This window comes from Miniopterus natalensis, chromosome 7 (assembly GCF_054644295.1).
Source record: "Miniopterus natalensis isolate mMinNat1 chromosome 7, mMinNat1.hap1, whole genome shotgun sequence".
Lineage (NCBI taxonomy): Eukaryota > Metazoa > Chordata > Mammalia > Chiroptera > Miniopteridae > Miniopterus > Miniopterus natalensis.
The window spans coordinates 25865699-25881604 of NC_142087.1; the positions used below are offsets into that span (position 1 = coordinate 25865699).

Below are 15906 nucleotides of genomic sequence, written 5' to 3' on the forward strand. Positions count from 1 at the left end.
TTTCTCCTCTCTGTAAAATGGGAGTAAAACTCCACCTTGAAAATTCATATGAAGGACTAGAGACTTGTATGCCCAGCACTTGGTCCAGGGCATGGCACATGGTCGGCACCCCCAAATGGCAGCAAATATAATTGTGAAATTCAGTGAAGGGATTTCTAAGGAACTGAGTCAAAGTTTCTTTACGTAGAAAATGGGGAGAACTTATGCCAAAGGAGTTAATGGATGGCCCAGCCATCGGCCCATTTTTCTCAGACATCCATTCTCTCATTTGAGCTTTTGACAGAAACTAGGTAACGGTCAACTCAGGGTTAAAGTTTATGGCAAGAATCTGGTGCCTGTGTTTCTGCATTGCTGATTGAAAGAGGAATGATATCCAGAGACAGCATGTATGCATGAGACACGCTTGATCTATTGGGGAAACTGAAAAGCCTAGCATCTAGCCTCAGGAAACTAGAGCCTCTTTTCTCCTGAAAGCACTGGGTGCCTGCCAGCACACCTGGGGTTTCCCCCAAAAGCAGCTGCACCTCCTATTTAACCAGGACTCTTGAAACCCTAAAGTCTTACTCATTGGACGTTAGCCAGCACACATGGTTGATGACAAACTAGCTGGGTAATGCCTGCATCTCAGCTCCAATATGTCCAACACCGAAGCATCTTTCAGCAGAGACATGACTGAAAAGACTGCAGCTGGCCACTGAGGAACTTTGGTTATCTGAGAATCTGTAGGCCTAAGGAGGCTGAAGACTAGGTGCCCATGAGCCTGGCCAAGGTGCCCACTAACTTGCTGAATGAATCTGTGTTACTCCCAATATCTCTGTGAATCTGGAGCCCTGAAACACCAGTATAGTCGGTGGCTGTGGATACAGAACTAAGGAATCAATTAAGACAACCAAAGGACCAGCGTCCAGGAGTGGAGGCTAACAGAAGAGAGAGAAAAAGGGGGGGAGGAGTGGGGGGTGGATCTCCAACTCGACATTAGCCTGCAAACCAAAATTCAAAAATATCTGGAAAAAAACACACCCATCCAACAAAATAAAAAACAGGGCATGAATTTATACCAGGTGAAATTAATTTTATGGAGTCTTTAAAAAGACTTTGAAATAAATTATGTTTAAAGCACCCTCACAGTAACAGCCAGAATAATGTTTGCCCAAATATTTAAGTAGCCCATGGCCCAGCCAAGTTGAAACATAAAATCAACCATCATGCTTTTTATTTGCACATTTGCTCAGAATGATAAGTGCGCGAATAACACCTGTTTAAAAAATAAATCAATGATGTGGGAAACGCAAGCAAAAATAAACATGAATATGAAAAAGAACCAATTGCGATTGAAAAATACAGCCTCTGGAATAAAATCTCAATAAATGGGATAAAATCTAGCCTGGGTGCAGTTGGGTAGGTAATTTATTAGTTGTAGATAACACTGTCAACAACCTACAGCAAATATTATTCTTAGTGCCGAAATTCGATGGCACACTCGCTAGTGCTGGGACAAAATAAGAATGCTACCTATCGTCTCTTTTATCTGACAGTATGCCACATCTCATGGCCAATGAAATAATGATAAGTCTAAGAAAAGACATGTGCGATCATTAAGGAGAAAATTCTAAAACTTAGAAAACGCATTTTAAAAAGTCCCGGATGAATGGAGTGATGTACTAAGTTCATGGATAAAAAGATGTAACGACATCAAGATGTCAAGTTCACCTATTAATGCAATGCAACTTCAGTTAAACTCTAAATAGCATTTTTTCTGTGAAATTAAACAAAAGGATCCTAAAATTGATACAGAAAAGCAAAGAGCCAGGAACAGAAAAAGAAGACAAGAGAAGGGGAGCAGGTGGAGGAGGAAGGGAGACCAACAACATCAAGGTGTGGAACTTTGCCTGCCAGACACCAAAACATTATAAAACCATAACAAATATGAGAGAGCAGGGTTAGCACGGGGAGAGGAAAAACGGTCAAAGAAACAGAATAGAAAGCCCAGGAGGAGACCCCTTCACCCTCTATAAAAAGAAGCTTAAACATAATCAAGATGGCAATAAAAACAATAACGAAAGGATGGTGTGATGATATTTAATAAATAGGGCTAGTTGTTCATAAATAGGTGTCTGCCTCACATCCTGAGCATAAACAAAATCCAGGATAATTAAGACCTAAATGCATAGAAATATTTTAGAATTAAAATGTAGAGAAATATCTTTATGATCCTAAGACAGGGATGGATTTCTTAAATCACTAAACCCCAAGAAAACTGAAAAGATTGATAAACCTGACTACGTTAAAATCAAACATCTTCTTCAACAAAAGTCACAATGAACAAAGTTGAAAGACAAGCCACAGACTAAGAGAAGATATGTGCGACTTAATGCCCAAATTTTAGGGAAAAACAGGATTAAGTGTCAAAATATATAAAGAATGGCTACAAATCAAAGAGAAAATATCATAGAAAAATGGACAGAAGTTATGCACAGCTAATTCGCACAAGAGAACATGCGAGAAGATGCTCATCCTCCCTAGTAATGAGGGGAAATACCAACTGAACCAACGAGATACCATTTCACACCAACTGAACTTGCAAAATGATAAAATTTTGCTGATACTAAATGTTGGCAAGGATGTGTGAGCAGCAGGGACTCTCCCGCCCTGCAGGAGGCAGTGTATGTCCATAAACCTGTGTTCACCACCGCACACATACCCCAGAGAACCTCTCCACATGTGCCCAAGGAAATAATATACAAGAATGTTTTCTTCAAATTGTAATAGCAAGCAAATTGCAAACAACCTATATGGCAACATCAGAAATATGACTAAGTCAATTTCAGCATTTGTATAAATGAACTACTGCACGGCACTAAAAACAAATGAGCCAGAATTCATAAATAAACCTCAAAAATACAAATGGATAAAGCAAATTTTAGGGAGAGTGTATACTATGAAACATTTATATGCATACCTGACTATAAGGTAATTACATAAAAGCATGCACAGATGAGTGTTCCGACTGTCAAACTGAGTGCAGTGGTCAGCTCTGAGGCATACTGGTTTCGGGGAGGGCTTCAATTGCATCTCTATCTGTTTGTTTCTTTTAAAAATCTGTATCCATATAAAACCATGAATGTGCCCTGAATTACAGATTCCTTTGGTCTTGAGGCTATCTAGGATGCCTTGACGGGTCGTGCACAGAATTATATATGTTGCTTTGCTCAAGTTCCATCCATTTAAATGTTAATCTCATCCCAAACACCCTCACAGAAACACCCAGAATAATGTTTGACCAAATATCTGAGCAGCGCCTGGCCCAGCCAAGTTGACACATAAAATTAACCACCACACTTTTTATTTATTTGCACGTTTCTGATAGTCAAGAGTAGATGATAGTCAAGGGTCATGGTTAAGAGAAGGGGTTTGGAAGCAGCAGACTTGAGTCTGAATTTTGGTTCTTCCTCCCAATGAGAAGTGACTTCATATCTCTATGCCTCAACTCCCTCTTCTTTAAAATGAGAATAGTAATAGTCTGCTGTAAGGATTAGATAAAATTATGCATGCAACACTCTCAGCACAGTGCCTGGCCCTTAGTAGGTCGACAGATGATACTCATCCTGGTCACACTGCTCGATATATCTTACTCTATGACTTGAATGGGGCACATGTAGGAAAGCATGCTTTGGGGCTGGGAAGGATAAGCCAGATGACCCATCACTCTAGTGGAAGGCCAGCAGCGTGGAAAGAAGGGGTGTGCCTGCATTCTCTCGCTGGAGATCCCCAGGGGCAAGGGCAGGGGCAGGGCCTCAGGTTTCCACTTGGATATCTTCGCAGCAACTGCACCTCTTTGGGGAAGCTCCAGGACAGCCATGAATGTCCAGGTGTGAGCCCCCAGTTATCCATTGTCAAATAATGCCACATAACAATCATCCCAAAACGTAGTAGCTTGAAACAATAAGCACTGACAATTGCTCACAAGTCTGTAGGTCAACTAGTCAGTTCTGTTGACCTGGACTAGACTCAGCTCCGTGGCTGGGCTCACCCATGTGTCCATGGTCAGCTGGCAGGTTGGCCTGGGGCTCGCTGGTTTAGGACAGCCTCTCTCACATGTCTGGAGGACGGTTGGCTATCAGCCGAGGAGACAGGCCCGAAGGGTTGCATGTCTTTCATCATCCAATAGGGAATCCTGGACTTGCCCGCATGGTGCCTGGGCAGGGTTTCAAGAAGAAGGAGAAACTGCAAGTCCTCTTGACGTCCAAGCTCACAATTTCCACCATGTGCTTTTGGCTGAAACAAGTCCCACGGCCAGCCTGGTTCAAGGAAGAGAGAAATACGCTCCAGTCTTTGTGGGAAGAGCAAGAAAATCACATTGCCAAGGACATGGACCCGGGAGGGTAGCAATGCAACACGCCCACAACTCCTGTCACTTGCCTCCCACTGACCTTCGTTAGAAGGAGGCCAATCAAGCAACCATGTGTGTCCCTCACCCCCTGCAGGTATTTCCACTTCTGACAGGCTTATGTTTTACTGTAGAGGTGAGAGGGAGCTACTGAATGTTTTAAGAAAGCAAAGGGACCAAATAAAAATGGATTTGGAAAAATATTTTTCTGACATTCAGGGAGCAAGCACATTTGCCTGAGAAATCAGGAAGGCAGGATTGAGGGGAAAGCATTCGAGGCAGTGGGAGCAGAGCTTACAAAGGCCCAGGAATGTGGAAAGATGGTGTCATGAGCAATTATAGGAAGCCTCCACTAGTTGCTTATAATTAATTAGTGTCGCCTAATTTAGCAATGAAATGTTTCTTCCCATATGTTCCTCTAGAGAGCCCACAACATTCATCTGCCCACTTAGAGGCCAAAATTAAAGATAAGGAAGCATTCCGTGTCTTTCCCTTGCTCAGGCCAGCTCACATGCATTTGTCTTCCAGCCATTAGTAAGGAGTTTTATGGCAGAGACAAGCTTATCACCATGTGGGAGGGTAGCGAGGTGGTTTAGCAGTTGAGCTTTGGTGTCAGACCTGGCTCAGCCACCTTCTGGCTGGGCACTTGGAGCCAGCACCTCTGAGAGTCAACTTAGACATCTGTGAAATGGAGCAGTACCTATTGGTAGTTCTCCTGTGAGGATTAAGGCAGGTGAGGCAAGAAAAGTGCTGAGCTCAGTACCTGGTGATGAATGAGCGCCCTGTAAGTGGCAGATGGCTGCTGGGCCTTCTAGCTCCTGAGTCCCCTAGAGCAGGATCCGCACACAAGACGGCCTCCATCAGCACCTCCGTGCTCTTCACAGGTGTTCGTGAAAGTATTGACTGGCCCGGGCAAGGCCTGACTGCACATTTCAGGGCTCAGAAAGGCGACCTTGACAGGGCTGATTATTAAATAATGACACTGATTTCTAAACTTTTGTTTACAAATTATTTGTTCAGCATGAGCCAAACAGCAGGCAAGCAAGTCACATTTAATCAGTACCCAGTAAAGTTCTTTTTTTTGAAATTCATAAAATTTATTTTTTTATTTCTATTGTTGAAAGTATTACAGATATCCCCCCTTCTTTTTCCCCATTGAAAGTTCCATTTTTTAAATATGCACATATATGAAGCATATGTATACTTTATGATAATGTATAGGCATATATTACATATAAATATATAAGTATATAATTATGACTATATAGGTAGATATAATTATAAGCATATACTTAAATACATACATTTAAAGTTATATATATGAATCAATACAAAGGGTTATTACATATCATTATACGTATATAAATACACGTGTATGCATTCATGCTGTTTTTCAACACTTTAGTGATCAGTTGCCTCAGCACTTGGAATAAGAAGGCAGTAGCCACGAAAGCCACATCCACGACGCTCTCCCACAAAACTCCTTCATAACCAAGCACCTCCTCAAGGACACAGTGTGGTTGACAGAAAACTTAGACCAGGAGAGAGCGGTTTGCTCAGCACTATACGTTTTCACAGACCCATCACCACAAGGGCCGACTTCTAGAGTAACTTCGGGGTTTACTTGGACACAATATACAGATTTTATTCCTGTTTCAAAGGGAATTTGGAGCCCAGGAGACAGGTAGCCTTTATGGAGGCAGGATTTACTTTTACTCGTACAAAGAAAATGTGTGTGTGTGTGTACATTTGTGTGTGTGCATGTGTGTGTATATACATACTTTTTAAAAATATATTTTTATTGATTCCAGAGAGAGGAGGGAGGAGAGAGAGAGAGAAACATCAATGATGAGAGTCATTGATCGGCTGCCTCCTGCAAGCCCCCTGCTGGGGATCAAGCCCTCGACCTGGGCCTGTGCCCTGACTGGGAATCAAACCACAATCTCCTGGATCCTAGGTCGACGCTCAACCGCTGAGCCACGCTGACTGGGCCATATGTATACTTTTTTTTAGGGGCTCGTGCAATAGCTTTACTTGCCCCAAAAGGATGTCGCAGAAATCAAAGCTTCCTAGGGCCGCGTGGCCAGTCAGCCCCTGCACCCACATTTCCTTACCATGCGCCACAGTCTGAGTAGTGAGTGGAAAAGCCAGCCCTCCCCACCCTGCCCTTCAGCAGGCAGGTGCACACTGTTCCGGCAGACTCGGTAATGTGACCGTTTAATCCCTTAGCTGCTTCACGGACCATTAAAATGGGCTTTTCAGGGTCAGGACTGGGAGTCTCAGATGACTTCCACATCTTGAATGCTGTTTAGGATTTAAACTCGGCATTCTGACTGACAAGAGTTCATGCTTGTTTCAGTTCTCTATTGCCACTTAACAAACTACTCCAAAACTTAGCGGCTTAAAAAAGAACAAACATTTATTTGCTCACAGTCCTGTAACCTGGCAGGGACAGCCTGTCTCTCTCCGCTAGCTGTGGCCTGGGGTGATGTGGATGGTCTGGAGGAGGGAGGAGGCTCCCCTCACAGGCCGGCATCTCATCCGAGCTATTGGAACCTTGGAGGTCGCTGGGCCTCTCTCTCCACCTGCCCTCGCCCATTTGTGGGCTAGCTCAGGCTCCTCTATGTGGCACCTGGCACCAGCTGATGGAAGCCAAAGCTGCCAGGCCTTTTTAAAAATATATTTTAGAGCCTGGCCGGGCGTGGCTCAACGGTTGAGCATCGACCTAGGATCCAGGCCATCAGGGTTTGATTCCCGGACAGGGCACATGCCCAGGTTGCAGATTAGCTGATCAGTGACTCTCATCATTGATGTTTCTCTCTCTCTCTCTCCCTCTCCTTTCCTCTGTCTGAGATCAATAAAGATATATTTTTAAAAAAGAAAAAGCTTAAAATATATATATATATTTTAGAGAGAGAGGAGGGAGATGGAGAGGGATAGAAAAACACCGATGTGAAAGCGAACATCAATCTACTGCCCCCTGCATGCCCCCTACAGGGGATCGAGCCCAAAACCCAGGCATGTGCCCTGACTGGGAATCAAACCTTCAACTTTTTGATGCATGGCCTGATGCCCAACCAACTGAGCCACGCCGGCCAGGGCTTCAAGGCCTCTTAAGAAGTGGTTCATCATCCTTCCACCGCATTTCATGGGTCAGCCCAAGTCACCAGGCCAATTCAAGAAGAGGGGAATACATATAGGGGGAAAGAACTATTTGGAACCCATGGAATAAGGGAAAAGAGAGCAAGCAAAAGGGACATTCTAGAACGTGAGCCCTGGGAAGACCTCGCTCAGAATTATAAAGCCGGGCAAACCTCAGAAAGATTAATAAATGCCTGGGGTCCTTAATCTGGTCAGCCTCCAAGGCTCCGCGGACCCCTTGAAACTGTATGCAGAATGCTGCCAATGTCTCTTTTTTAATCCCTGGAGGAAAGTGGGAATTTATAGCATTCAATACATCCTCAGAAGGGTCTATGATCCAAAAACGTAAGGAACCGTTATCCTATAACTGACAGGCAGCGTTACCCCCAATGGACGGCCAGCCTTGAAACTAAGCACCAGCCCACAATTCTAGTGCTTCAGAAAAAATCAGGGCTCTTCCAACCAGCAAACACCTGCCTTATATTGTTTCTTTTTTACTGGAGGCCTCTAAGTATGTCTTGTGCAGGAAGGTACTTTGAATTTTAAAGTAAAGATCAAATTTCAAGGTTGAAATGTTCTGAGAAGCCTCTTTTGGTAGAAATAAGCCAAGGTGAAGAGCTGGGGGGGGGGAAGAAAAGGGGTGCTGGGATACACAGAGGGAAACCGGGTGGGCCAAGCGCTGGCCTCCGGCTAACTGAGCCGTTCAAAAGAACCCAACTGCTTCCCATTGACAGAATTTAAGGAACCTCTTCCTGAGCCTTTTCTGTATCTCATAGCTGTCTTTATTTTTCTTCACAGCCACGGGACCCGATGTGCAGGGGAAGTTTCTGCCGCAGCCAACAATAATATCTGTGGGGTCGGAGTGGCATACAACTCCAAGGTCGCAGGTAAGCTGTCCCTGCCAAGCAGCAGGCCTTGTTCCAGGCAGCCAGCCCCAAACCCATCACAGGCTAGTCTCCAGGCTGGCCAGGGCCTGGCAAAAACTCCCACTGTGGCAGGAGACCTGAGACTCGTAGATTTAACAAGAGTGAAAAAAAATATATTTTTATTTTAACCTACGTGGCAATATTAATAAACGTTTAAATTTTTATTTAAGTGTAATATAAATCCAGGGAAGTGCACAGATCACAAACATATAGCTCAATGAATTTTTACAAACTGACCAAGAAACAAAGCATTACCAGTACCCTCAAAGCCGTCCTTGTGTCCCCACGAGCACAATCACAAATCCTGATTCCGAGCAGCAAACATTGGCCGTTGCCAGTTTATATACATGGAATTGTATTGTCTGTACTCTTTCATGTCATTATCCAAAACATTTTAATGAGACTCAAACAAAGACTGTAGAATATAAGGAGATGTGTATAAGTTATTATAAACATACTCAGAATCTTCAAAATGGTTTTTTTGTTTGTTTGTTTTTTGTGTTTGCACAATGCATCTCATCTTTAAGGAAATATATTCTACCTGGAGCCTTTTACTAAGTTCCACAGGAAGGATATTTAACAATTTCATCTTTACAGGAGGCTTTAGAAATGAGGGTGGCAAGTCACTAGAAATTTAGAAACCAAAACCTTCCTCCACCCCAAAAAAAAGAGAGGGAGAAAAGATGAAAGAGCAGGGTTCCTAATCGTTCAACCAGATGCTGGAGGATGGAGCCATCCTGGCTCACTCCGAGTTCAGCATCAAATTGGATCTTAATTTATTTAGGCTGACTCGCCCAACCTTGGTTTTCTTTTTTTACAACTGCCTTGATATTTCTCCTGGCTATTTAATGGAACCATAAACACACTTTGTGCTGACACTTGCATTTCTGGGGACCCGAATAAAGCAAAAGCAACTTGTACAAACCCACCATTAGCCTCTTTCAACACAGTTCGCTGAGAGGCTTGCCTGAGTTAGGTGCTGAATTTCACAAAAGAATGTGTCTGGCAGGTTCTGAAATGTAAACAGGAGGCTCTGCCCCTCGGGTTTCGGCTCTCTTTACTTTGTGTGCATCCAAAATGCTAGCATTAAAAATGTCAGGAGCCATTATGAGATCAGGGGAAAGGATATCACCCAATTAATATTTTATAAGCTAGGCTGGTACCTTGGGTTACAGTAGCTGAGGCGAGGTGGGTTCTCTATTCACAAGACAGAACTGGAGGCAACTGAAAAATTCAGACCCGAATTTCTCACGGTGATTATGTTCAAAACAGTTTCGAAGGCTCTAGAAAGCCAAATCAACTGGTTTTTTGAACACGGGATTCTTAGAACTACTGTCTGCAAAAACTAAGAGAGCAGCTCAAGGTGCTTTGTAGGTTTATTGGGGTTCCTTTCCCCATCTGCTGCTTCTGTCTTTTTTTCTCTATTACCTGAATTCTGAAAACATCAAAATGTACCTGATTCTCTTGCTCTCCTCTCCATTTGAATTACCTAAAAGCAAAACCAGAGACAAAAACTTGAATACATGAGGGAGGAAGAATATTCTTCTACTCTTCTAAGTTCTTCTGGCTGATCTAAGAATTTAATTGACATGAGACAGATTAACAGGAGAAAATAGTCCAGCTTACTGATGTACATATGTACGGGGTTCCAGAAGAATATAGGGCCCAAGGACATATAGGGCAGTTGAGGCTTATATGCCATCTTGAGCTAGGGAGAAGTGGGTAGTGTTTCGGGACTTTGAAGGGGAAGAAGGCAATTCACAGGGAGATGGAAAAGCAAATGTTTGGTAAACAAAGTTTGCTGGGCCTGTGGAGACAATGGGAGACAGAGCAGACTCTAATCTCTAGGCCCTGCCACACCTAGTTCATATTACACTGTAGTTATCCAGCAGGATAGCTCTCTCTGTCGAAATTATTTTAGGCACTAAAGGGGACGACAAAGGTTCTTTTTGTATGTGTGGTTGTTTGATTTTTGAGAGTATGTTTATTAAAGCTGGGGATAGTGAAACAAGGGCGGGCCTAGGGTAGAAGAAGCAGGCCTTGGAGACAAGTGCAGAGGTAAGCCTGGGACGAGCTGCCACTGCCCATTGCTCCCCTGGTGGCAAGTCTCATGGGGTCCCTCAGACTTTTGGAGATATGCACCTGAGACGGAAGCAGAGGGGGAGGGAAAGGCATAGGCGTGCTCCCAGGACCTTAGTTTTAAGGGTTTTTAAAGGCTGGGAGTTTAGGGGAGGTCTTAGAGGAAGGTTCAATAGAATATTCATCAGCTTTTCCAGGTGTGCCCTTTCAGGGTGCCAATCAGTGGAGACCACGACCCTGAAAGGGCACCCTAAGCCTCAGTTGTATTTCAGCTCCAGGCCCAGAAAAGCAGCAAAACCATGTGGGTAACACCAGGTCCAGCTACATTGACCAGTGACCACCTGCCCTGGTGCTGACCAATCAAAGGTTCTTCTTGAGTCTTTGTTTCTTAAAAATAAAATAATCCTCATGCCAGACAGACACATTTTGGGATAGCAAATTTTGCTTCCCTACAAGTGCAAGGAGTTTATTCGGAAGGTGATCCCAGGAAACCAGAGAGAGGGAGAGGTGGCCAAGGGAAGGAAGCAACAGTGTATGTAGATAAGCTGGTTGCTCCCATGGAAAACTGGATCTGAGGGACTATGGGAACCCCCCTCAAAAATGCACCCCCCAGCCAGATAAAAAGGTGAAGAGATTAGCCAAAGAACGCATATGCATAACCCATGAATACAGACAACAGGGTGGTGAAGGTGGGGGGGGGGGCGAGGGCTGGGTGGAGGTGGGCAAGTCAGGGGAATGGGGGACATCTGCAATAGTGTCAACAATAAGAATCTGGGGGAAATGCACACACACCCCCCACCACCACCCCGGTGAGGATGCTGGGAGTTTATTCACTCCTATCCCTCATTGGTGAGGAAGGCTCCTGGCCTGCCCAGCCTGCCAGCTCACGTGAGCTCAGAACTCCTAAAGCAGAGAACACCCCCCAGACAAAGACTCAGAGGGGGACAGCGGATCCAGGCAGAGCGCAACAGCCTCTGCCTCACCTGCTGATTAACCCCCATCCCACAGGCGGGCAGAATGCAGCCTGATACCTCAAAGACGTGCCCCCTGCTTTCTGAAACCCTCAAGGCAATGCTTTGAGATTCCAGAAACCAAGGGGGGAGCTGGTGGGAGGCCCTGCCACACAGATTTTCAACAAAGCAGTCACCTTTCTCTCTTTGTCCACTCCCTAACCCCCAGGTTTGCTCCTCTGTAACCACTCGACCTGATTTTCTAACTGCTCAAGGGGCAGGACACTGCAGTGCCCGTCGGGTGTCCTTTAGGATATCCAGTGTTCTCTGGGCTTCCCAGGAGAATTGAAAGGAATCCTTCCTGAGGAAGCGCTAGAGTTATTCAAGATCCCAACAGAAGCAGAATTTCGGGCTCCCCACTGTACATATTTCAGGGGAACATTTTGTCCATTCTGGTTGGCAAGTACAAAAGTTGGCTGGGTGTTTTTATTACTCTAAATGAGCATTCCCTCCCAGAGACTTTCTTTCAGGAGCTTTCTGAGCTAGGGCTGTGTAGAGCGCCACCTGGTGGCCCATCAAGATCTTGCACGTCTCTGGCGGTCTCAAGATGTCCAGTTACAGGTTACCGAGGCCTTGGCGGCTACGTCCCAAGTCCCTCCAGGGTCCTAGGTCCGTCTCTCTTCATCTGTCTTCAAGAAAATTCTAAAACTGAGGTGCTGTAGAATCTTAGTCCAGGCATATAAAGGGAACAGAAATGAGAGTATAAAACATCTGTGTGAGAGAGAAACATCGATCGGTTGCCTCCCATACACACCCTGACCTGGGATCGAACCCACAACTTAGGTATGTGCCCTGACCAGGAATCAAAACCACAACCTTTTTGGTTCCTTTATTCCAATCAAATCAGTTCCAAGGAGACCAAGGCCTTGCTGCTGGGTGCCTACCATGTGCCTAGTCTTGCTGTGGGTGTTGGGATACACAGCTGACACTCAAAGAGAAGACTCTGACAATGAACAAATAAGTTGGGTAATAGCAGATAATGAGTGCTGGGAGGGACGAAACGAGGCCAGGTGGCGGAGAATAACTGCGGAGGGGCACAGCAAGCAGCCTGAGGGCGGGCTCCACAGCCTCATACCTGGACTTCTGCAGAGCTTCTCAGAGCAGCCCCGGGGTGCGGCCAGGCCAGTTGGAATGGGCCTTACCTCCCTTCCTTTTAAGCCAGAGCATATAGATGTACACATTGGGCTTCAGGATGAGATCACCTTTGATCTCATCTGAGATTCTGAAGAGTTGGGAAACCACACTTTGACCATTGTCAAACTGACCTGGAATTTCTCTACCAGCAATGAATTGCTTCCACATATTTGGCCAATAAAACTTACATTTCCGTGGGTTTACACATATTTTATCTGAGTTTTTAAATAAACCAATAAAAATAACCCATTAGCACAGTAATTAACATTTTTAGATCCTTAAAACCTAGATCATCGTGAATTTGTTCCTTACACTGCAGACTAATATTCATAAGCCCAAATGGTGGCAATTAGAGATACTGAGGTTTGTGGGCAGATGTAGCATATCCTGGTATCAGGTACAAGCTCACCTTTTTAACAGGAATAGAGTCAGAAAGGATTTATCTCAAATCCCCTGGGCCCTGAGCCCCTACAGCAGCAATTTTCAACCTTTTTCATCTCATGGCACACATGAATTTTAATTACTAAAATTCTGCAGCACACCAAAAAATGTAATTATATTTTTTGCCAATCTGACAAAAAATTGGAATAATGTTGATATATTTACAAACAATATAATAATTACCTACCCTTTTTGCTCCAAAGTGACTTTTTTAAAAATCAGGCGCCTATACTTGTATATAAGGATTTCTGGTACCAGGAATTAACCAATTAGGCGCAACATTATTATGCGATGTGACCAATAAGGTGCAGCTTTATTATGTGACCTATATATTTATGGTTCAAGGCAGGGCATTCATGCTAGATGGCTATTGTTGTGTTGGCTGTTGTCATTTTTTTTACTTGACAATCTAAGGGAAAGGAGGTCAGTGCCCCTCACTAAATAGTAAGATATTGCATGTTTTAAAAATTCTTGCGGCCCACTGGTTGAAAATTGCTGCCCTAGAGGCTAGCAGCTCTGCAAGTTGTACAGACAGGCATGAGGCTCAGAGCCTAAAGGTAGGGATGCAGAGCCACTGCTGGTCATCAGTGTGGTGATCAAGCCTGGGGGGTGGGGATAGCGGAGGGAATAGATGCTCGATGTTCACCGTGTCTCCTCACCACCAAATCACATCATCCAGTAGAGCATTTTTACAAATGTGAAGACATTGAGTCCTAGATGCCTGGTCTTCCCTCTTTGCCTCTGCCTCTCATTCTCATGCCTTCTTGGGTCCTCTCTCTCTCTGTGTGCATCCCCCTGTAGCTCCTAGAGCACCCAGAGACTAAGGAGAGGCCCTCCCTAAAAACCCTTGGGTCACCCTGAGCCTATGTCTTGGCTGCTAATGGTGCAGTCGCTTGCAAAAATTAATGCTGTGTCTCATTCAATTAATGCATGCCTCACTCTTCCCGAGCTTAACGAGATTAAAAGAATGTCGGGCGCCTGGCCCCTGAATATGAATGAGAGCCTTGCTTTCAGTCTGTGGCCGCCCTTGCCTCCCTGGATGCTGAAACAGCCAGAAGATTAATGCACACCAGCTCCGATGTTCTGTGCAGCACAGAGGGAGCCGGGGAGGGAAGAGGCAGAGAGACACAGGGAAGCACGGGGGGTGAGCCGTGGGAACTTGAGGAGGAAAGAGAGACCTTAAGCGAGGAGACATGTCTGTTCAACGTATCCTGCAAGAGCCGTACTTGTCCTAATTTAAGCTGATTCACGTGCCACGTGAGAGAGCGATGCTTGTGTAGGAACGTCCTTTGACCATGGGGGACGAGGGAGGAGTGTCAGCATCCAAGCTTTGACGGTGCAGCCCAGCCCCTTCATTTCAAAAGTGGACAGAAAGACTTGGGTCGGTGTATTAAAATTCTAGGCTCCTTGCCACGAAACAGGGCATCAAGCAGAGAACAGTACAGCTCCCAACAGCAATGTTTCGAGGTTAAGTGACAGAGGGACAGAAGGCCCATCCCCTTGGCTGCTGCTGAGTTAACCCAGGGGAGGCTTTTCATGGACAGCCAGAGGGTGATGTGAACCACGGGTGGCCACAGGCATGCCCCCTTCCCGAGTCCCTCTGCCCAGTTCAGGTTTTACACACACACACACACACACACACACACACACACACACACACACACTCCAGGACTGCAGCACTCTGCTCCTTCTCAGCTGCCCAGCAAGAAGTTGCTCCCACAAGGCACCAGGGAGTAACAGCAGCTTTACAAAGATGCCACGGGGGAGGGGGGGGATTGTACCACGCACCCCATTGCTAGTGTATTTTAGAGTAAGCCATGCAACAGTCCTGTCCCCAAAGGCCCTTCGCAGATACAATGCAACTGAGAGGTCCTCTCTTCCTGACCCCGCACTGACCTATACTGTCCCTGCCCAGTCTGCCCTGTGCCCTGTGCCCTGTGCCCTCTGCCCTCTGGGATTTCTCCTTAATCTACTCTCTCCCACCCATCGCCTCCCCCTCACTGTCCTGCACGGTAGCTTTCTTTCTCCTCGGTCCACACCCGGTCTCTGGGCTGACCTTCCACTCAGAAGCAGGCCTATCAAGCAATGTCCAGCCAAGGTGGGCTCCCCCACGGGGACCCCTAGGAAAGTGCGCTGGGGGATCAGAGTGTCCTCCAGCAGCTGCACGAGGAAAGGTGGGGGTGGGGCTAAGAAGGGATGGGCGGCCCGCCTGTGCCCCCCTCTTGAGTCTCTGAAGGTGTAGCCCACACACCACCCCCAGCTTGGGCTCCTGAGCCCTGCCCCCCCCGTGTCCCCTGCGACCTGGGGACCAAGGCCCGTGTCTCCTGCCCCCACCGCAGGGATCCGCATGCTGGACCAGCCGTTCATGACGGACATCATCGAGGCCTCCTCCATCAGCCACATGCCCCAGCGCATCGACATCTACAGCGCCAGCTGGGGCCCCACGGACAACGGCAAGACGGTGGACGGGCCGCGGGAGCTGACGCTGCAGGCCATGGCCGACGGCGTGAACAAGGTGGGGCCTTCCCGCGCCGCGGGCGGGGGCCGGGGGGGGGGCGGGGGCCGGAGGGGGGAGGGGGGAGGGGGGGAGAGGACGGACGGGGGGGGAGGGGGCGGGGGGCACACCTGCGGGCAGCTCGCGCCTGCGGAAACGGGCCGAAAGGGGGCGCCTGTGCGGGACAGGGGGGCGGGGCCCCTGGAAAGAGGGGGGCAGAGGGGGGCCCTGCCCCGCGCCGGCGCCCGCAGCAAGGGGCGGTCGTGGCCGCGCGCAAACCCGGTGCGGGTCCGG

General features: G+C 46.6%; 1 protein-coding gene across 2 annotated transcripts in view; it reads left to right on the forward strand.

Annotated features, from left to right (window-relative positions):
• PCSK2 (proprotein convertase subtilisin/kexin type 2) overlaps positions 1-15906 on the forward strand; it is a 177179-nt gene that overhangs the window by 140688 nt on the left and 20585 nt on the right. For both annotated transcript variants that reach the window (XM_016212025.2, XM_087818587.1), the window contains 2 exons: positions 8327-8415; positions 15458-15633. In XM_016212025.2, the coding sequence (XP_016067511.2) occupies positions 8327-8415; positions 15458-15633 (265 nt within the window). The remainder of the gene's footprint in view (positions 1-8326; positions 8416-15457; positions 15634-15906) is intronic.